General features: G+C 39.7%; 1 protein-coding gene across 7 annotated transcripts in view; it reads left to right on the top strand.

The window, feature by feature from the left end:
- The window catches only part of RNF216 (ring finger protein 216), a 138,593-nt gene that overhangs the window by 4,565 nt on the left and 111,214 nt on the right, over positions 1-22,814 (top strand). For 3 of the 7 annotated variants that reach the window (XM_077758751.1, XM_077758752.1, XM_077758757.1), the window contains exons 2-4: positions 1,210-1,343; positions 11,238-12,092; positions 12,989-13,065. In XM_077758751.1, the coding sequence (XP_077614877.1) occupies positions 1,210-1,343; positions 11,238-12,092; positions 12,989-13,065 (1,066 nt within the window). Of the gene's footprint in view, positions 1-1,209; positions 1,344-7,745; positions 7,896-11,237; positions 12,093-12,988; positions 13,066-22,814 lie in introns of those variants that run through there. The other 4 variants (XM_077758753.1, XM_077758755.1, XM_077758754.1 and 1 more) reach the window with 3 other exon arrangements.

Below are 22,814 nucleotides of genomic sequence, written 5' to 3' on the forward strand. Positions count from 1 at the left end.
TGCCAAAAACAGCCGTTTAATGACTGGAAATGACCAAAAGGCATATAATGATTGAGGACATTCAGGAAAATCTAGAATTCTTCAGCATGAATTAGGCCAGCTCTGGTTGGCTGTCTCCCCCTCCCCCGCAGGCTGCAGGTTTGAGCCTTCTCCATTCAGACAACCCTTGTTAACCTTTTGTAGTGTTGAAGAAGTGGATGCTTGCTGAAGTTAGATAATAGCATCACGTGGCTGGCATATAGTAGAGCAGAGACTTGGACCTAGGAGGTCAAGCCTTAGATTTCACAGACTTACCTGTCTTAAACTGATGTCTGCACAGCCCTGTCACAAGGATGAAGTGAGATAATTGACTTTACGTTGCTTTTCAAATTGTTGGGTGCCATAAAAATAAATGAGACGTTAACCTTGAGAAAAATATTAGAGCTTTAATGGAGAAATTTCAACATTTATAATGATGATGCCTCTTTTCTTGTCCTCCCCACCCCCCAGCCTTTTCTCTAGGACACTGAGTGCATTTTCTCTTCATTGCTTTAACCTTTAACATTCCCATGGGCGAGGCAGGAAACAGTTAACAGTTTGTGTTATTCAGTAATTCAAATTGGGCATGCTCTATCTTCAAACAAATGAAAAGAGTTAGAAACTTTGAACATAGTTATCCAGATAGTTGTATTTAAAAGGTAATTAGGAAAGTTCTGTTGTTTAGGGTCATGGTGTCTACTAAATGTTTAAAGTGCTCAACTATGTTTGCGTAAACTATATTTAAGGTTTATGTCTAAGGTGAGCAAATTTTGATATTTTAAATAGTAAATGGAAATTTTACTGTTTGAGTGAAAGTTATTTCAGACCAATCAGTTGAATAAAACAATGTTTTATTCCCTGGGAAGAAGAGAGATGAGGGAGAGACCGTGTTTTCACTTTTTCAAAATTTGGAGTCAATATTTTATCAACAGATTTCTCTAACCTAGTATAAGAAAAAGTTGATAATAATGTCAGATTTTTTTTTTAATTCCCAAAATGTATTATTGCAAGATCACCATGGAAATTTGGCTGTTAATGTTTGGGTGCATGTGCTACTTGAGGAGATAAGTTAACACACCAGTAGCCATGAACTTAGCTTTAGGCTTGACCCTTTTTATGCCAAAATTGAATTAAAAAGCTGAATGTGATCGTGCCCATCTCCTGGTAACCATGTTCTCTGCCTTCTTTTAGACTGGATCAATCTCAGAGATGGACCCATCACCATATCTGACTCCTCTGATGAGGAAGGGGTTCCCATGCTTGTCACCCCAGCTCCTCAGCAACATGACGAAGAGGACCTGGATGATGATGTCATCCTGACGGAAGTGAGTTTTCCTAAGCTTACCCTGATGAGGCATCCCATTGCAGCTTAGTGATCTGATCCTTCAGCCCCACAGCAGTGGGAGTTAGGGCCTTGTAGGACAGCTGAGAGCACTGCTCGTGCAGCCTGCGACGCTGCGTGTGTGGTGTCGTCCTGCATCTCTGAGAGCAGCACCTTGCCACCCCGCCCCATGTCCCTGTAGCTTTAGAGACCGTACGTTTTGGTCTGTTTTCCGACTTCTGCGCTTTTGCTCTATTCGTGCGTGAGTCCGTACCGGTGTGATGGCCAACTCCTGTCCTGCATCTTCACGTCAGGTAGCGCTCGTCCTGCCTTTGTGACGCTACATTTCTCAGAATCATCCCAGATATTTTTGTGCTATTTTTATATAAATTTTAAGTTCAGCTTTTCTAATTCCAGTAGGTAGGTAGGTAAATTCAAAACACATCTTCTTGTTAAATTTACAGAACGGTTTTTATAATACTGACTCTAACTTTGCTCTTCCATTCGGTCTACACTTCCTTTATATCCCTCAGCCAGAGTGCTTTGAATTTTTCTTACTACAAATCTTAAACATTTTTTGTTGTTTTTTTTTCCTGGTTATTTTCTCTTTTCTGCCACTTTTGTAAATGGCATCTTTTTTCCCACTGTGCCTTTTTTTTTTTTTTTAACAGTCTGTTGGGTTTTATAATAATTTCATACTCAAGTCACCTTATTTTTATTGTTGGTAGTGTTTTCATTTGACCCTATTAACTTCTCAAGGGATGGCATCTGATCTAGCTGGAAATAATGTTACTTGCAGTTTCTTCCTTTCCAGTTTTTATATTTGTCTTTGCCTTGTCTAATTATATTGTTATACCTTACTAGTGGTAATAGGAATGAGAAAAATACCCACTAACATAAATGGGAGTACTTTATTTTTTATTAAAAAAAATTTTCTTTATTATTCATTCATTTTTGGGAGATAGAGCATGGAGGGGCAGAGAGAGAGCGAGACACAGAATACCAACCAGGCTCCAGGCTCTCACCGGTCAGCACAGAGTCTGCTGCGAGGCTCAAACTCATGAACTATGAGATCAAGACCTGAGTCAAAATTAAATGCTTAATTGACTGAGCCACCCAGATTCCCCTAAATGGAAATACTTCGAACGTTTCTTCATTAAGTATGATGGTGGCTTTTTGCTTGAGATACCATTTTTAAGGTATGTTAAGGAAGTAGCCATCTACTTTTTTTTTATGCTTGTTTTTTTTTTTTTTAATGTTTTTTATTTATTTCTAGGAGAGAGAGAGAGAGAGAGACAGCATGAGCAGAGGAGGGTCAGAGAGAGAGGGAGTCACAGACTGAAACAGGCTCCAGGCTCTGAGCTGGCAGTCAGGACAGAGCCCGACGCGGGGCTCAAACCCACGAATCGCGAGATCATGACCTAAGCGAAAGTCGGACGCTTAACCGATTAAGCCACCCAAGCGCCCCATATGCTTGTTTATTTTTGAGAGAGAGAGGAAAAAACATGAGTGGGGGAGGGGCAAAGAGCGGGAATATAGAATTCTGTCATTCTGTTTCAGCATCTGTGCAGATTATCATATGATTTTTCTTTGCTCTCTTAAGGTTAATTATTCTGCTGTCTCTGGATAGACTACTTCATAATGGTATTGTAATATAATGGTAGTATGCTCTTGGATTCCATTTGATAAGATTTTATTAAGGTTTTCTCCATAGATCTCATAAGTGAGATTGATCCATGGGTGTATGTATGTGCCTGTGATATCCTTGACAGGTTTTTTATAAATATGATTGATTCTGACTTCATGAAAAGAATTTAGAAGTTTTCTTTTTTCTGTGCTTTGATACACTATTTTAAATAACATTGGAGTTACCTGAATTTATCATACAGGCATTTTGGACTGTTACTTTTCTTAGAGGTCAGTTCTTTGAAACTGTCTCAGCTTTCTTTGTGGTCATTGACATGTCTATATTTTCTGTCACTTTTAATACCAGTTTTGCTCATGGATATTTTCCTGCAAAATAATTTTCTCAAGGTTTTTTAGTGTATTTAGTAAGAATAAGCAAAATAGGGGTTCCTGGGTGGCTCAGTTGGTTAAGCGTCCGACTTTGGCCCAGGTCATGATCTCGCAGTTCGTGGGTTCAAGCCCCATGTCGGGCTCCATGCTGACAGTTCAGAGCCTGGAGCCTGTTTCAGATGCTGTGTCTCCCTCTCTCTCTGCCCCTCCCCTACTCATGCTCTGTCTCTCTCTGTCTCAAAAATAAACTGTAAAAAATTTTTTAAAGAAAGATTAAGCAAAATAACTTGTTTTTCTTTCTATATCCTCTGATCTGTGGTTCCTCCATTTTCCTTTTCTATTTTGTTTACTTGTGTTTTATCCCCTTTTCCTGATTTGACGAACTAACCATTATCTTCCTGCCTCCCCTCTTCTCTCCCTCCTTTACCAAAGAAACTGCTTTGAGATTTATTTCGTAATGCTACCATTTGTTTGCTTACTAATCAGTTTCTAGTTTTGTCTTCAATGCTTTTCTACTGCTTTAGTATATTTAAATTACTTCCTTAGCATTTATTTTATGGTCCTTTCACTAAATTCTTGAGTTATTCATTCTTCATTTCTATTATATTAATTATTATTCTGGTTACTTATTGCCAGTTTTAATGTATCACCTCAAAACTTAATGGCTTAAAACAGCTGCAGTCGTTTGTTTCTGTGGGTCAGGAATTTGAGAAGCGCTCAGCTGGTTGGTTCTGGCTCATGTGACTGTTGTCAGGTGGTGCTGGAGCTGGGCACAGGGGCCTGGGCCTGCTGGAGCCTGTTACACATTGCTCTCTTCAGGGCTTCTGCATAGGATCTCTCTCTCCCTTTGTAAAACAACATTTTTGGGGTGCTTGGGTGTCTCAGTTGTTAAGCCTCTATCTGACTCTAGATTTCAGCTCACATCACGATCTCAACAGTTCGTGAGTTCGAGCCCCGCATCGGCCTCCTCGCTGGCAGTGTGGAACCTGTTTAGAATTCTCTCTCCCTCCCTCTGCTCCTCCTCAGCTTGCTCTCTAAAAGTAAATAAATAAACTCAGTAATAAAAAACAATGACAACAAAAACTTTTTTGATGGGGCACTTGGGTGGCTCAGTCAGTTAAGTGTCCAACTTTGGCTCAGGTCATGATCTCACAGCTTATGAGTTCAAGCCCGGCGTCAGTCTTTGTGCTGACAGCTCAGGGCCTAGGGTCTAGAGCCTGCTTTGGATTCTGTGTCTCTTTCCCTCTGCCCCTCCCTTGCCTCACTCTCTCTCTCTTTCTCTCACAAATAAATAAACATTAACATTTTTTTTAACAACTTTGTTGAAATCTAATTCACATTCCATACAGTTCCTCCATTTAAAGTGTACAGTTCAGTAGTTATTCGTGTATTTATAGAGTTTTGCAACCATCAACACAATTGATTTTAAGACATTTTCATCATCCCAAAAGGAAACCCTGTGCCCATTAGCAGTGAATCCTAATCCCCCCCCAACCCTAGGCAACCACTAATTTACTTTCTGTCTCTATACATGTACGTCTTATGGACATTTCATATGAATGGAATCATACAATATGTGATCCTTTGTGACCAGTTTCTTTCATTTAGCATAATGTCTTCAAGATTCATCTGTCATAAATCAGTACTTCCTTCTTTTTTATTGCTGAATAATATTTCATTGTGTGGATATAATACATGTTGTTTATCCATTCATCAATTGATGGACATTTGGGATGTTTCCACCTGTTTACTGTTATGTATAATGCTGCGATGAACATTCATGTAGCAGTTTTTGTGTAGACATAGGTTTTTGTTTCTCTTGATTATTGTTAGTCCATTCTGGCTACTATAATAAAATACCACTTACTGGGTAGTTTATAAACAAAAATTTATTGCTAACAGTTCTGGAGGCTGGAAGTCCAAGATCAAGCCTCCCACATGGTTGTGTTCTGGTGAAGGCCTTCTTTCTGATTCATAGCTAGCACCTGTTCACTATGTCCTCACATGGTGGAAGAGGCTGGGGATCTCTCTGGAGCCTTTTCTTTAAAGGCACCAAGCCCATTTGTGCACGTTCATGAGGGTGGGGAAGGGGACCCAGACATTCAGACCATACAAATTAAATACCTAGGAATGGAATTGCTGGATCATATGGTGACTGTGTTTTGCTCTACTAGACTATTTTCCATAGCGGCTGCACCGTTGTACATTGCTACCGGCAGTGTATGACCGTTCCAGTTTCTCCATATTCTCTCAGACAATTGTTAGTATATATGTTTTTTATTATAGCCATCCTTGTAGATCTGAAGTGGTATCTCACGGTTTTGATTTGCATTTCCCTGTGGCTAATGGTATTTAGCCTCTGTTGATGTGCTTATTGGCCACTTGTTTATCTCCTTTGGAAAAATGCTTATGCAGATCCTGTGCCCATTTTTTTTAATGTTTATTTATGTTTGAGAGAGAGAGAGCGTGAGCAGTAGAGGGGCAGAGAAAGAGAGGGAGATACAGAATCCAGGCTTTGAGCTGTCAGCTCCAGAGCCCAATGCCAGGCTTGAACCCACCAACCATGAGATCATGACCTGAGCCGAAGTCCAACGCTTAACTGAGTCAGCCTGGTGCCACTACTCATCCCCACCCCACCACCACATGCCCATTTTTAAAGAGGGTTATCTTTATATTACTAAATTTTTTTTGTGCTCTGGGTACTGTACCCTTATCAAATACCTGATTTTCTTTTATTCTGTGAATTGTCTCTGTCAGTCGTTTTTAGCGTCAGGTCTAATGTACATAATCTTTTTTAAGGGCTAGTAGAGGTTTCAGCACTAATATAGATTAGTGTTTTGAAGTCTTCCTAGGTAGTATAGACTTTAGAACACTTGAATTCTACTTAATCACCTCTCAACTTAAATACTATTTTTTAATATATTTTAATTCTATATACATTTTTTAAACCCTACACAATATGTTTTTCATTTTATACTATCAGCATTCATTTCACCTTCTCCAGATATTTACCTTTCTTGTTGCTCTTCGTTCCTTTCTACCTCTCTGGCCTTACAAACAGATTATTCTTCTTCTGTCAAAAAAATAGTCTTTAGGATTTCCTTTACAGTAAATCTGATAATTTTCATTGAGTATAAAATTTTATGTGGCATTTGGTTGCCTTTAACGCTAGAAAGATGTTACTCCACTGTTTTCTGGCTTTCATTTTTGTGTTGGAAAGTTGGTCTTTATTTTTTCCTTTGAAGACAATATGTGCTGCTGCTTTTAAGAATTTATCTTGTATTTGATTTCTGAAGTCTTCCTATGCTGTTGTTAGGTTTCTGTTGTTTGGAGTTTTTTAATTCATCCTGCTTAGATCTTCGAAACAAATGAAGCCACTGTCCTTATTTGTATTCTGTTTTCAAATATTGCTTATCTCTCTCTTCTTTCAGAGCTCCACTTACATAGATGGTAAAACCTTTTAATTGTATTCTTTATACCATTTCCTTACCTAATTTTCTTTTTTTTAATGGTTTTTTTTCTTTTTCCCCTGAGAGAGAGAGACAGCATGAACAGGGGAGGGTCAGAGAGAGAAGGAGACACAGAATCTGAAACAGGCTCCAGGCTCTGAGCTAGCTCTCAGCACAGAGCCCGACGCGGGGCTCGAACCCATGAAGCATGATATCATGACCTGAGCTGAAGTCGGATGCTTAACCAACTGATCCACCCAGGCGCCCCCATTTCCTTACCTAATTTTCAATCATTTTGTATCTGCCTTATTTAGATTGTTTTCTTCTGACCTCTCATTAAATTTACGGTTTTTTCTTTGACTATATTTATTTAATTTTTTAAATGTTTATTTGAGAGAGAGAGAGCACGTGTGTGCGGGCAAGGGGCAGAGAGACAGAGGATCCAAAGTGGGCTCTGTGCTGACAGCAATGAGCCTGACGCAGGGCTCAAACTCACCGTGAGATCATGACCTGAGCCCAAGTCCAACATTCAACTAACTGAGCCACCCAGGCGCCTCACAGCCATGTTTATTTAAAATGCCATACCCCCATCCATTCATCCCTAGTATCAGCTATGGAATTTTTCCATCCTAGAATTTCCATTGATTGTTCCTTTGCTTTTTTTTTTCCCTCTCTTTCTGACAATTTCTAGTTCTCTTCTGAAGTTCTCAATCTAGTCTTTTATTTCCTTAAATGTGCTACCCATGTTCTTTTAGAATCTATGTCTGATACCTTTGCTCTCTGAAGCCTCAGTTTGCTTCTGTTGTCTCTTACATCCCACGTCTCGTTTTCTGTTTTGTTACATTGACTTTTTATATGCCTGCTTATTTGTAGTAGCAGTGGTCATCATACATGAAAATTTTGAGGTTCTAGATGATGTTGCTTTTTTTTTTTTTTTCCAGAGAAGGCCCACATTTCTCAAACAAGGTTGGGGAACCAGCAACTTCACATGGAGGGATTTAAACTGTCTAAACTAGAATTTGTTTCCAGGGAGGTCTAGCATATTTCCAGTTCAACCTTGAGCTTGAGATTTACCAGAGCCCTTCCCCATGGTGAGTACTGAATCCCACCTTTGGTGCCTGTAGCTCCTCAGTAAGGATGTCAGAGGTGCCGTCGGCCTCTCGTCCTTAGCAAGGCCCAGACTTGGCAACTGCAGCTGTAATAATGAGCCACCGCAGTGCAGGGCTCTTCTGGACTTCCTCCTGGTCCCTTCCTCCTGTATCTTGGAGGTCTTCAAGTAGATGTTTTGATACTGCTTTGATATTTGGACCAGGTTTTCTGCTTTTACTGAGTAGAGGGTTGTTCTGAGTGATCTAGATGCTGTTACTGGCTACAGAAGTCCACTTTGTATCCTCACCCATGTGCTTTCTGAAACACTGTGGTCCAGTAACTTTCTTAGGTGCTTGATTGTATGATTGGGTTCTTTTTAAAGAGGATTTTACATTTAATAGGTGAGTTGATCTTGTTTATGTTTATTAATGTGACCTATAGTTTGTTTTTAGTTCTCTCATAGTATTTATTTTATTTTCTTTTTTTTTTTTTGCAAATAGTTTATTGTCAACTTGGTTTCCATGTAACACCCAGTGCTCATCCCCACAAGTCCCCTCCTCCATGCCCCCCTCCCCCCTCCCCCCTCCNTTTATCTGATATGTCATTTGCAACTATCTTTTCCCATTCCGTTGGTTGCCTATTAGTTTTATGCATTGCAGACTTTAGCCTCATAGTATTTATTTTCTTTACATTTTTGCTGATTTTAAAAATAATCTTTCACTATATATTCCCTGTATCTTAGAGGGTTTGTTTTTATTTATACTGGGGCGCCATGTGTTCTAGCTGATAATTTGAAAACTTTTATCCTTAATTTCATTCTTTTTAGTTCTTTTAGTATTACTTTTGTAGTTTCCAATGCCATCCTTATGTATGTCAGTTCATTTATCAGCTTTTTTTAATTGTTAAATTTATTTATTTATTTTTTACAAATAGTTTATTGTCAAATTAGTTTCCACATAACACCCAGTGCTCATNCCTCCCCCACTATTTTCCCCCTTCTTATCCCCTACAGTCCAACGTTAAGTTCCTCCTAATCCTCCTATACGTGCAAACATATGATATTTGTCCTTCTCTGCCTGACTTACTCCGCTAAGCATAACACCCTNTCAGCTTTAAGCATATCTTTTGACCCCTGGCTTTTTCACTTCATCTCCTAGCTTTCAATGATTACCTTATTTCTACAAAACCATGAATTAAAACATTGATGTTAAAGACATAATTATTTAATTAGCTTCTTTGTGTTCTTGTTTCTGTTTTGTCATTATTTCATCTGCTCTGTGGTAATAATTTTCTTTCCTTTTTTTTTTAACATTTGTTTTATATTTGAGATCGAGACTAGGTGGGTGGAGGAGGGGCACAGAGTGGGTGGAGGAGGGGCACAGAGAGGAAAACAGAGGATCCAAAGTGGGCTCTGTGCTGACAGCAGCAAGTCCGATGTGGTGCTCGAACTCACAAACCATGAGATCATGACCTGAGCCGAAGTCAGACACTTAACTAACTGAGCCACCCAGGAAACCCCCACCCCCACTCCATGTAGTACTAATTTTGTAATTGTGTTCTTCATCTGACGTTTGTTTTTTTCTAAGTTGAGTGTCTTCATATAGTTTCTAGTTGATTTTTGTTACTCAGCTTTGAAAGCAGCTGAAGTTTTCTAAATCATCTCTTTTTGTAGGTGGTTGTGTTGAAGAGGGGCTCAGGCACTGTTCTTGGCTAGCAAGAGCTCTTCCGCTCACAACAGAGGGTGTGTGTGTGTGTGTGTGTGTGTGTGTGTGTGTGCGCGCGCGCGCGCACGCATGCAGGCAGGGGGTATTTGTGCACATGCACATATGTTTATTTAACCTTCACTTCTTACCACCTGACAGAGATCGCAGGTTCCAGAGAAGCCTGTTTCAAAGTAATGTCTGTTCTGTCTCTTTGATATCCCGCCTTCCAACAGAGGTGTTTGTCCTCATACAGTCCCACCTCCTCAGAAACTCCTTGCTTCCAAATGGGGTGGCGGTGCCCCTTGTTTCAAACAGGTATTGGTTTTGCCTCCCAAGGCACACACCACCTTTTTTGGAAAACTCTGGTTTTCTGATGCTTTCTCTGCCTTGCCTGAAATCTCTGGTTGTACTTCTCTCACTGAATTTTTCCACTCCTCCTCATATATGTTATGATTTGGAATTACAGATGCCTGCTGGTTTCATCAGAGATTTTCAGTTCTATGTCTCATTCTCCTCCCTGGGTCAGAGTGGTTTCAGAGAAGAGAGGGGTCAGAGGCATCTGTATTCTGCTACCTTAAAATGAACATCCATTTTAATTTTTTACATTTACAAGTAACATGTGAAACTCAATCCAGATAAAACTGAAGTCTCTTTTCATCAGTCCCTCTCTCCCCAGGGATTTCCCTGAGGTACTGCTGTTACCAGTTTGGCATGTTTTCTTCCAGATCATTTTCTGAGAGAGAGACATATATGCTTTTAGAAGTGGTTATGGTTATGTCTTGTGTTGTGATTTTTTAAAATAATCATTTTGTGTTTGTGTTGTTTTACAACTTTTTTCACTTACTGACATTTCTTGATGAGCTTTTCATTTCATTACATACAGAGCTACCTCTGGGGGATGGCAGTGGGAGAATATTTTGTAGAATAGATAAATCATAGTTTACTTAATTAGTTTATTGGACAAAAACTTTAGAATGTCTCTGACTCTTTTCTTTTCATGTTGTAAGCAGTGTGGCAGTGAATATCTTTTTATGTGTCCCCTTTAGATACATAAGGGTTTGTAGAATAAATTGGAAGAAGTCACACTTAAAGATGCTAAGGATATACATTTTTTAATTTAATAAATAATGGCAAATTGCTCTCCTAAGTTCACCAACAGTGAATAAGCATGAGAGTTTTCCCACATCCTTATCAGTACTTGATAATATCTAACAGAAAAGTTTGCCAGCCTTGTGGGGGGGGAGGGTTGGAAGGATCTTTTTTTAATTTATATTTTGTAGTTACTAATGAAGTTTAGATTATTTTCATGTTTATTGAACACTCCTCTGCTGTATTCTCATTGCTTCATTCCTTCCTTTACTTCATAGTTACTTTTTTAGTGGTTTCAGGTGAAATTATAATTCAAACTATAACTCAGGTTTCAATCTATGAATGGCTACTTTGATTCTTAAAATTACTATAATGTGATCAAATTTCAGTGTTAGGATCAGTATTGGGAAGGATAGGTTTTGTGGGTTAGGGTGTTTGGGGTTTTGTTTGTTTCTTTCCTGTCCTGTCTCAGAAGCTCAACATAAGTACACAAGGAGACCAAGACATAGGAAAGAAATTGAATTATTATTATTAAAATTTAATTTTTTTTAGACAAATAAACCTCAGACATCACGACCCAATCTCATCAAACCAGCTGCCCAGTGGCAAGATCTCAAAAGATTGGGAGAAGAAAGGCCTAAAAAGTCTAGAGCAGCCTTTGAATCAGATAAGAACGGCTATTTTTCAGTGTGTAATAGCTCATTGTTTGATTCTGGGGCACAGGATGATTCTGAGGATGACTACGGCGAATTTCTGGATCTTGGGCCTCCTGGAGTTTCAGAATTCATTAAGCCAAGTGGCCAAACAGAAAGAGAACCCAAACCTGGACCAAGTCATAACCAAGCAGCAAATGACATTGTCAACCCCAGATCAGAGCAGAAAATCGTTATCTTGGAAGAACGTGGCCTCCTTTTACCAGAAGGTGATCTTTTGGACTCTCAGAACCAGTCATCTGATTCAGAGACAGAGCTTTTATCAAACCTTGGAGAATCACCTGGTATCCTGGATGATCAGGTCATCGAAGAAGGCTGCTGGTTAGATCATCGTTACTTCCAGTCCCTAAACCAGCAGCCCCGAGAGATAACAAACCAGGTTGTTCCTCAGGAGCGGCAGCCCAAAGCAGAACCGGGCCCGTTGTTGTATCAGCGCGAACACCAAGTTCTGGCTTTTCCAAGGCCAGCTTTTCCAAGACCAGAACCCCAACAGGATGGGATTCCAGGCCCCTCTTCTCCGCAGCCTGCCCATCCTCTGGGAGAGCTTGAAGACCAGCAGTTAGCAATAGATGATGAGGAGCCCGGGCCGGCCTTTCCACTACAAGGATCTCAGGAGCCCAATTTGGAAAACCTTTGGGGGCAAGAAGCTACTGAGGTAGATCAAGAACTCGTTGCACTTTTAGTGAAAGAAACAGTAAGTTTTATTTTATTAAGTGAATAATTATAGACACTAAATATACTACATTTCCTTTGACTGCAAACTCATTGTGTTGGGGGCAAGGGCCTTCATTTTCCTGAGGATATATAGCTAGTTATATAGAATAGAGGAAGAGAAACTGAAGAGACAGAAATTAAATTAGGATTCATTAATCTATCCTTAACCCCCCAACAAGCCCTCTGGAATTTTAGCTGCAGATCATGGGTACCCTGGTGCTGTCCTAGGACCAATCCCTCTGGTTTTAAAAGGGCTTTCAATTAACTCTAATTCAAACCTATAAAACAGGCTACAGCTGCACGGTCCAGTGTAGCTTCATGTAGCTATTTAAATGTCTTAACAAATAAAATTCCTTTTCCAGTGGTACTAGTCACATTAAATGTGCCTGATAGCCACATGGGGCTGAGTAGCTCCCATATTGGAGAGCACAGAATGGAACATTTCCATCATTGAAGTTATGTTGGGTATCTCTGACGTAAAATGTGATGCAGGGCTGTGTGTTCTGGCTCAGCTGCTGTTTTCCTTTGAACAGCCCTTTCCCCACCTTCCCCCAGGTGTTTTAATCTGGCACACTAGCTCATGTACATCTTAAGGAGTAGTGCTTTACTCATCTTTGGACTTGTTTTGCTAGAGCTGAGATGTTCATTGTTTGTTGAGAGAGTGAAGAATGGATATGCAAAGTGGCATAGGACCAGATAATTGCTAGGGTCCTCTCAAGAGTGCCCAGTCTATGTAGACAGAGAAGTCTGGGCTCAGACCTGCTTTACAGCCCTTTCATCATCTGTAGTCATTTTACTTTTTGCCCTCTGGCTGTTACTGCAATTTGAAACCATCCTAGTGGATAAAATATAAATAATATTTTTATTCCTTTTTAGGAAGCAAGATTTCCAGATGTTGCAAATGGGTATATTGAGGAGATAATTCATTTGAAGAATTATTATGATTTGAATGTGTAAGTACACTACTGTGCCTTTTTTTCTTATTGTGACAAAATACACATAATATGAAAACCTACCATTTTTACCATTTTTTAGGCATACAGATCATTGGCTTTAAGTATCTTCATATTTTTGCACAACCATCAGCACCATCTTCAGACATTTTCGTCCTCCCAAACTGAAACTCTGTCCCCTTTAACATTAACTTTTTATTCCCACCACTCCTCCGCCCCCAGCCCCTGGGACCTACACTTCTACTTTCTGTCTCTCTGAATTTGACTACTCTAGAGACTTCATATTAGTATGATAACACAGTATTTGTCCTTTTGTGACTGCCTTGTTTCACTTAGCATTTTGTCTTTTTTAATAATCCTCTTGTGGGGGAGGAGCCAAGATGGCAGAACAACATGGAAGCCTTTTTTCTGTCTTGTGTGTATGAAATATATCCAGATCAAACTAAACCATCCTGCACATGTAGAAAACTGATATGAAGATTAACACAACAATCTGCACAACCTGAACCACAGAACTCAGCAGGTACATGGCGCAGAAAAGTGAATTGGGGGAGAGAGGAGCCACGGACAGCACGGAGCTATTTTGCTTGCAGATAGAAGATGGAGATGGGGCTAGAGTATGGGAAAAGCACTCCCCACAAAAGCAGCTGGAGAGAAAGTGGAAAAGTGGAAACCATTGCAGGGACTGACTAAGAAGGGAGAAAGGAGAGGATTTAAATTCTTTTAAGACTCTATAAACAGCGGGAGCACAGTCTGAAACGCCACAGCTCAAATACCTAGTGGTGCTCTGGTGGGAAGGGCGAATTCCCAGAAGAGTGGGTCCGGGAGGTCTTCAAGCCACGCATGATTTTCCATAATCCCGGAAATGCTGCTGCTGCACGATCATGTGAACTTTTACTGGGGTGGACTGGCACCCGGCTGTGAGTCTCTGGACATCGGCAACAGCAAGGTCCCGTGAACGTTCCTGGGTGTGGCCAACACCCGGCCATTGCTTGGTGAGACCCTCCCCCAGAGGATCTGAGCGGGTCAAAGCCACAGTCCCTCAGAAGTGAGGGGTCAGGAAACACAGCCTCATCGCAGATAAAACTCAGGAGAGAGGTGCTGCCTGGCAACCTGACAGCATGGTCATGGACAGTGTAAAAGCGGGGAGTGGACGGAAACGGGAGACAAAAGGCGGGTGCCCAATTCCTGGTCAGGGAGAGCACAGAGTTCTGATACTAGACTGGCTAGCTGGGTGCCGCCATTTTCACCCTGCTCACGCATGCGCATACACACCCACAGGCGTCACGACAATCCACCCCAGTAAGCTAAGCAACACCGTCTAGTGGAGAACGGAGCCATTATACTAAGCCCCTCCCAGCTGGGCCAACCTCATTCTTCAGGAACACCACAAATCTCTCTGCCTGCCTAGTTTATAAAGTGCTTCATAATTTGACTTCTAGGGAAAAATAATGTAATATCAATCGTATTCAGTCTGTACACTGGTCCATCTATTCAATTTTTTCTTTTTTTTCTTTTACTTGAATACAGGAAGATAAATTAATTTTAATTTTCAATTTTTTAAAAATATTTTTCTTTATTTTTTTCAACTAAAATTTTTACGTTTTTATAAGTTTTTCAAATTCTATTTTACTTCCACCATGATTCTATTTCATCATATTTATTTTCTCAAATTTTCAAATGCTTTTTTTTTTTCTTTTTCCCTTTTTTCTCTAATCAACCAAGCTTCTTTCAATAACCAGACCAAAACACACCTAGGATCTAGCATCACTTATTTGATTGTGTGTTGTTTTGAATTTTTTTTACCTTATTAATTCCTTTTCCTCTTTGAAAATGATGAAACAAAGGAAATCACCCAAAAGAAAGAGCAGGAAGAAATGGCAGCCAGGGACTTAACCAACACAGATAAAAGCAAGATGTCGGAACCAGAATTTAGAATCACAATAATAAGAATACTAACTGGGTAAAAACTAGATTATAATCCCTCTGTACAGAGATAAAAGAAGTAAAAGCTAGTCAGGGTGAAATTTTAAGAAATGATGTAACTGAGCTGCAATCTGAAATGGATGCCACAACGGCAAGGATGGATGAGGCAAAACGAATCAGCGATATAGAGGACAAACTTAGGGAAAATAATGAAGCAGAAATAAAAGAGGGAGAGTAAAGCAAAAGAGCACGTTTTAAGAATAAGAAATCAGGAGCACCTGGGGTGGCTCAGTCAGTTAAGCATCTGACTTCAGCTCGGATCATGATTTCACAGTCTGGGTTCAAGCCCCATCTCTGGCTCTGTGCTGACAGCTCAGAGCCTGGAGCCTGCTTCAGATTCTGTGTCCTCCTCTTTCTCTGCCCCTCCCCCACTCACTCTCAAAATAAAGACATAAAAAATTAAAAAAAAAATAAGAGAAATCAGTGACTCATTAAAAAGGAACAACATCAGAATTATAGGGGTGCCAGAAGATGAAGAGAGAAAAAGCGGTAGAAGGGTTATGTGAGCAAATCATAGCGGAAAACTTTCCTAACCTGGGAAAAGACACAGGCCTCAAGATCCGGGAAGCACAGAGGACTCTCACAAGATTCAACAAAAAACAAGCATCAACAAGGCATATAATAGTCAAATTCACAAAATACTCAGGCAAAGAAAGAATCATAAAAGCAGCAAGGGGAAAAAAGTCTTTAACCTACAAAGGAAGACAGATCAGGTTTGCAGCAGACCTATCCACAGAAACATGACAGGCCAGAAGGGAGTGGTAGGATATATTCAGTGTGCCAAATCGGAAAAATATGCAGCCAAGAATTCTTTATCCAGCAAGGTTGTCATTTAAAATAGGAGAGAGAGAAAGTTTCCCAGACGAACAAAAATTAAAGGAGTTTATGACCACTAAACTAGCCCTGCAGTAAATTTGAAGGGGGACTCTCTAAAGGGAGAAAAGATGAGGGGGGGGAGACCAAAAGTAACAAAGCTTAGAAAGGACCAGAGAACACCACCAAAAACTCCAACTCTATAAGAAACATAACGGCAATAAACTCATATCTTTCAGTACTCACTCTAAACATCAGTGAGCTAAATACTCCAATCAAAAGACATAGGGTAACAGAATGGATAAGAAAACAAGATCCATCTCTATGCTGTTTACAAGAGACCCACTTTAGACCTAAAGACACCTTCCATTGAAAGTAAGGGTATGGAGGGGCGCCTGGGTGGCTTAGTCAGTTAAGCACCCGACTTTCGCTTAGGTCATGATCTTGTGGTTCGTGGGTTCAAGCCCTGCGTCGGGCTCTGTGCTGACTGCCAGCTCAGAGCCTGGAGCCTGTTTCAGTCTGTGACTCCCTCTCTGACCCTCCCCTGCTCACGCTGTCTCTCTCTCTCCTAGAAATAAATAAAACATTAAAAAAAAAAAAAAAGTAAGGGTATCGAGAATAGTCTGTCATGCTAATGGTCACCAAAAGAAAGTTGGAGTCACTATACCTCTATCAGATAATCTAGACTTTAAAAATTGTAACAAGAGATTAGGAAGGACATTATATCATAATTAAGGGGTCTATCCACCAAGAAGACATAACAATTGTAAACATTTATGCTGCAAATGGGGAAGCACCCAAATATATAAATCAATTAATCACAAACATAAACTCATTGATGATAATGCCATAATAGTAGAGGACTTGTATCATAATAGTAGGGGACTTCAACACCCCGCTTACAGCAATGGACAGATCATCTAAATAGAAAATCAACAAGGAAACAGTGGCTTTGAATGACACACTAGACCAGATGGACTTAACAGATACATTCAGAACATTTCATCCTAAAACAGTGGAATATACATTCTTCTCCAGTGCACATGGAACATTCTCCAGAATAGACCACATACTGAGACACAAATTAGCCCTCAACAAGTGCAAAAAGATCAAGATCATACCCTGCATATTTTCAGAACACAGCACTGTGAAACTCAAAAATCAACTACAAGGAAAAATGTGGAAAGATAAATACTTGGAGACTAAAGAATGAATGGACTAACCAAGAAGTTAAGGAGGAAATTTAAAAGTACATGGAAGTCAATGAAGATGATAAAACCATAGCCAAAACCTCAGGGACAGAGTAAAGGCAGTCATAAGAGGGAATATAGCAATCCAGGCTTTCCTAAAGAAGGAAAAAGGTCTCAGACACACAACCTAACCTTACACCTCAAAGAGCTGGAAAAAGAACAGCAAATAAAACCCAAAACCAACAGCAGACAGGAAATAAGATTAGAGCAGAAATCAATGCTATGGAAATTAAAAAACAAACAAACAAAAAACAGTTGAACAGATCAATGAAACCAGAACCTGGTTCTTTGAAAGAATTAACAAAATTGATAAACTGCTAGCCATTTTGAGCAAAAGAAAAATGAAAGGACCCAAATACATGAAATCAAGAATGAAAGAGGAGAAATCACAACCAACACGGATGAAATGCAAACAATAATAGAATATTATTTACAATTATATCCCAATAAAATGGGCAATCTGGAAGAAATAGACAAATTCCTAGAAACATAAACTACCAAAACTGAAACAGAAAGAAGTAGAAAATTTGAACAGACCCATAACCAGTAAAGAAATCGAATTAGTAATCAAAAATCTCCCAAAACACAAGAGTCCAGGGCCAGATGTCTTTCCAGGGGAATTCTACCAAACATTTAACAAAGAGTTAACACCTACTCTCTTGAAGCTCTTCCAAAAAATAGAAATGGAAAGAAAACTTCCAGACTCTTTCTATGAAGCCAGCATTACCTTGATGCCAAAACCAGATAAAGACTCCACTAAAAAAGAGAACAATAGACCCATCTCCCTGATGAACACGGATGCAAAAATCCTCAACAAGATATTAGCCAACCGGGTCCAACAATACATAAAAAAGATTATTCACAACCAAGTGAGATTTATATCTGGGATGAAGGCCTGGTTCAATATCCGCAAAACAATCTATGTGATTCATCACATCAATAAAAGCAGGACAAGAACCACATGATCCCCTCAGTAGACACAGGGAAAGCATTTGACAAAATACAGCATCCTTTCTTGATAAAAACCATTAAGAAAGTAGGGATGGAAGGATCTACCTCGAGATCATAAAAGCCATAGATGAAAGACCCAATGCTAATATTCTCAATGGGGAAAGACTGAGAGCTTTCCCCCTAAGGTCAGGAACAAGAAAGGGATGTCCACTCTTGCCACTGTTATTCAACATAGTATTGGACGTCTAAGCCTCAGCAGTCCGACAACACAAAGAATTAAAAGGCATCCACATCGGCCAGGAGGAGGTCAGGCTTTGACTCTTCGCAGATGACATGGTACTCTATATGGAAGACCCAAAAGTTCCACCAAAAAACTATCAGAACTGATCGATGAATTCAGCAAAGTGGCAGGATATAAAATCAAGGCACAGAAATCAGTTGCATTCCTATACACCACAGTGAAGCAACAGAGAAGTCAAAGAATTGATCTCATTTACAGCTGCACCTAAAACCATAAAATACCTAGGAATAAATCTAACCAAAGAGATGAAAAATCTATACACTGAAAACTATAGAAAGATTAGAAGAAATTGAAGAAGACACAAAAAATGGAAAAATATTCCATGCTTCTGGATAGGAAGAACAAATATCGTTAAAATGTCAATACTACCCAAAGCAGTCTACATATTCAGTGCAGTCCCTATCAAAAACACCAACACTCTTCTAGAAAACCAGAGCAGGAAGCATCACAATTCCAGACTTCAAGCTGTATGACAAAGCTGTAATCATCAAGACGGTATGGTTCTGGCACAAGAACAGAAACGCAGATCAATTGAACAAAATAGAGAACCCAAAAATGTACCCATAAATGTATGGCCAGCTCATCTTTGACAAAGCAGGAAAGAATATTCAATGGAATAAGGACCGTCTCTTCAGCAAGTGCTGCTGGGAATACTGGACAGTGACCTGTAGAAAAATGAATGTGGACCACTTTCTTACACCATACACAAAAATAAAGTCAAAATGGATGAAAGACCTAAGTGTAAGACAGAAAGCCATCAAAATTCTCAAGAAGGCAGACAAGAACCTCTGTCCTTAGACGCAGCAACTTGTTACTCAACTCATCTCCGGAGGCAAGGGAAACAAAAGCAAAAATGAACTATTGGGACCTCATCAAAATAAAAAGCTTCTGTAAAGCAAAGGAAACAATCAGCAAAACTAAAAGGCAACCGGCAGAATGGGAGAAGATACTTGCAAACAACATATCTGATAAAGGGTTGGTTTCTAACATCTCTGAAGAACTTAACAAATTCAACACTCAAAAAACAAATAGTCCAGTGAAGAAATAGGCTAAAGACATGAATAGACACTTCTCCAAAGAAGACATCCAGATGGCCAACTGACAGATGAAATGATGCCCGACGTCAGTCATCATCAGGGAAATGCAAATCAAAACCGCAATGAGATACCACCTCACACCCGTCAGAATGGCTAACATTAACTCAGGCAACAACAGATGCAGAGGATGCGGAGAAAGAGGATCTCTTGCACTGCTGGTGGGAATGCAAACTGGTGCAACCACGCTAGAAAGCAGTATGGAGATTCCTCAAAAAATTAAACATAGAACTACCCTACGACCTAGCAATCGCACTACTAAGTATTTACCCAGCAGTTACAGGTATGCTATTTAGAAGGGACACATGGACCCTAATGTTTATAGCAGCACTATCAACAATAGCCAAAGTATGGAAAGAGCCCAAATGTCCGTCAATGGATGAATATATAAAGAAGATGTGATAGATATACAATGGAGTATTACTCAGCAATCAGAATGAAATCTTGCCATTTGCAGCTACGTGGATGGAACCAGAGGGTATCATGCTAAGTGAAATTAGTCAGAGAAAGACAGATATTATAGGACTTCACTCATATGAGGACTTTAAGATACAAAACAGATGTACATAGGGGAAGGGAAGCAAAAATAATATAAAACATGGAAGGGGACAAAAACATAAAGATTCTTAAATATGGAGAACAAACGGTTACTTGAGGGGTTATGGGAGTGGGGATAGGCTAAATGGGTAAGTGGCATTAAGGAATCTATTCCTGAAATTGTTGTACTATATGCTAACTTGGATGTAAATTTAAAAAATTAATTTAAAAAATCCTATTTGAAGAGTTAAAATTTTTGTCATACACAGACTATTTTTTGGTTTTACTGAATCCTGCATGGTTATGGAATGGAGGTGTTTCACTAATTCTGTGCGTTGACACTCATTTTGGTTGAGGCTGTATTTTGGTCAGGTTGTTAAAAGACATTTTCTTCCCTGTACTTGTATGTGTTCTGTAACCACTCTGCCTGTTTGGGAAAATGCATGGAAGTGTTTCTTTAGTGTTTACCATAAAAATAAGAACTATGAACTATGATTTTTTTAAAAACAGAAGTTTTCTGGTTGAAGGGGAAGACTAAAAATTTTTTTAATCAAAACAAGTGTCCCAAAGAATACAAAATGAAAAGTAAGTCCTTTCCCCTCCTTATAGCATGCAGAGGCAAAACAGTTACAAATCAATGAAGAACAGTAGGCTCTTGAAACTCATTAAATTTTCAGCTAATTAATACCGAAGAGGTACTATACCAAAACCTCTGCCCTCAAAGATTATATGGTAGTATTCAGCCAAGGGTGCAGCTGAGAGCTGTTCCCTGCCACGGCCAAGTGGGAAGAGCCCTGTTTCCCAGGTCAGCAGCCCAGAGGAGATGCCTGTCGCAATTGGTACAGACACTATTGGTGCCAGCCGCCACCCTGTCACCCTCTTTCCAGCACCGGGACCAGATTGCGTCAAGGTTTCATAATGTATTTGTCTTTAGTTTCTTAATCTAGAACAGTCCTCACTTTTTTTTTAATGTCATTGACTTTTTCCTCCTAGTATTTTTTAACATAGGTTGAAAGACTGTACAGCAAACACCCATATATCTACCATGTGGATGGTTACCTGGCATTCTGCGTAAGGAAGATCTTACCCTTTTACTTCCTCTTGCCCTTTTTTAAAGTTACTGTGGACTGAAAGGTTTTATAGAGGTGGTGCTTTACAATCCGTTACAACCTTTCATTGTTTTGATTTGCAATTATCCTAAGTTTGACCAGTTGGAGCCTCTAAGATGCATTTGTGTCTTTTTGGCATGGTCCTATTGGTCTGAGTCAGTCTTACTGTCTAAAATACCCACTTGTCTAGGCTTACCTTGAACTTTTCTGCCCTAAATCTGGAATCTTGCCATTTTTGCAAGAAACTTAGGTTTCTTAGAGTAAGGGTTGACACTATAAACTAGCATCTGAAGACTAGACCTGCCCCTCATTGCCACCAGCATGTCATCACTTGTAGGCGGTTTCAGGAGACAGACCAAGGAAATAGAGTTTTTTAAATCATGGACTTATATTCATAATTTCCCATCCAGGTTTAACATTAAGGTTTTTTGCCTTGGTGTTTCTAAATTTTACACTGAGTGTGTTCTTCCACTAAAACATTAATTTTTAGTAATACTAGTATTTTCTTTATTCTACAATATACATAAAATAATGTAAAATTGTACTAATGTTATTATTAATGAAAAACATTGAGTGGAAATGTTTTATAGTTATTCTGTGCTTCATACATTGAGGCAGTACAGTTAGAATGCAGACTGTCAAAGGCCATAGATTGATGATGTTCCTTGGTTCTGGAGTTTTGGTAGCCATTGTCTCTTGAAATCCTGTTCTCTTTCTCCCCCAGCTTTAATGCTTCTCCCCCATCCTCTGTGGCTCGTAATACCCTCTTTGTGTCCCTGTGATACACTCTGGATGGTTTCTTCCGGGGTGCCTTCCAGTTCACTAGTTCTTTTTAGCAGGGTGTAAATGTGCTATTACCCTCATCCACTATGTTCTTAGTTCCAGTTTCTGTATTTGTTTTCATTCTGGCATTATAATTCTCCTTAACATTTCTCTAGTGTTACTTTTTGCCTGTATTTTTAATCCATTTAGTTCTTTAAACACACACACAAAAAAACACGTTTCTTTGTGCTCTGAGTGTGATTGTTCTGATGTGAAGCTCTTATAAATCTCATTCTGTTGTTTCTGCTGGCTCTCCCCGTGTCATGTTTCCTTGTGTATCGTGTAAATTTAGGCTGTGAGCTCATTTCTTGAGGTCTTGTTAGAAACAGTTCCTGCAAGGGAGGGTTTGCTTCATCTCATCTTGTGCCCAGGGGCAGTGTCGGTCTGGTATCACTTTATACTTCAGACTGTTGTCTGCTGTGTTGTCTGCAGGATTGTCCAGAGGGTAAGAATTTAGTCCTGGGTTAAGACTGGGTAGTCTTTACCAGTTCTCCCAAGGCGTTCTGGTTTCCTCTCCGTCCGCTCATCATCAGTGTTACGGCTTGCTTTTCCTTGTGTTCTGTGAGGCTTGTCTCTTACCCTGTGTGCCCTGTGAACTAAGGGCTCAGGTCTGTTCAGATCAATGAGTGAACGCTGGACAACCTTGCTCACGTCTCTGGGGTTTCACTTTCACTTAGGTTTGGACACTTAGGAACTCCTAACTGTAATTTGATATACTTTGCAAGTTCATTTTTTTTTTTACACAAATAGTTTATTGTCAAATTGGTTTCCATATTATACCCAGTGCTCATCCCCACAAGTGCCCTCCTCCATGCCCATCTCCCCCCCCCCCCCCCCATCCCTCAGTCCTCAGTTTTTGTCAGCATTCAAGAGTCTCTCATGGTTT

Source organism: Crocuta crocuta, unplaced genomic scaffold (assembly GCF_008692635.1).
Source record: "Crocuta crocuta isolate KB4526 unplaced genomic scaffold, BGI_CrCroc_1.0 scaffold273, whole genome shotgun sequence".
NCBI lineage: Eukaryota > Metazoa > Chordata > Mammalia > Carnivora > Hyaenidae > Crocuta > Crocuta crocuta.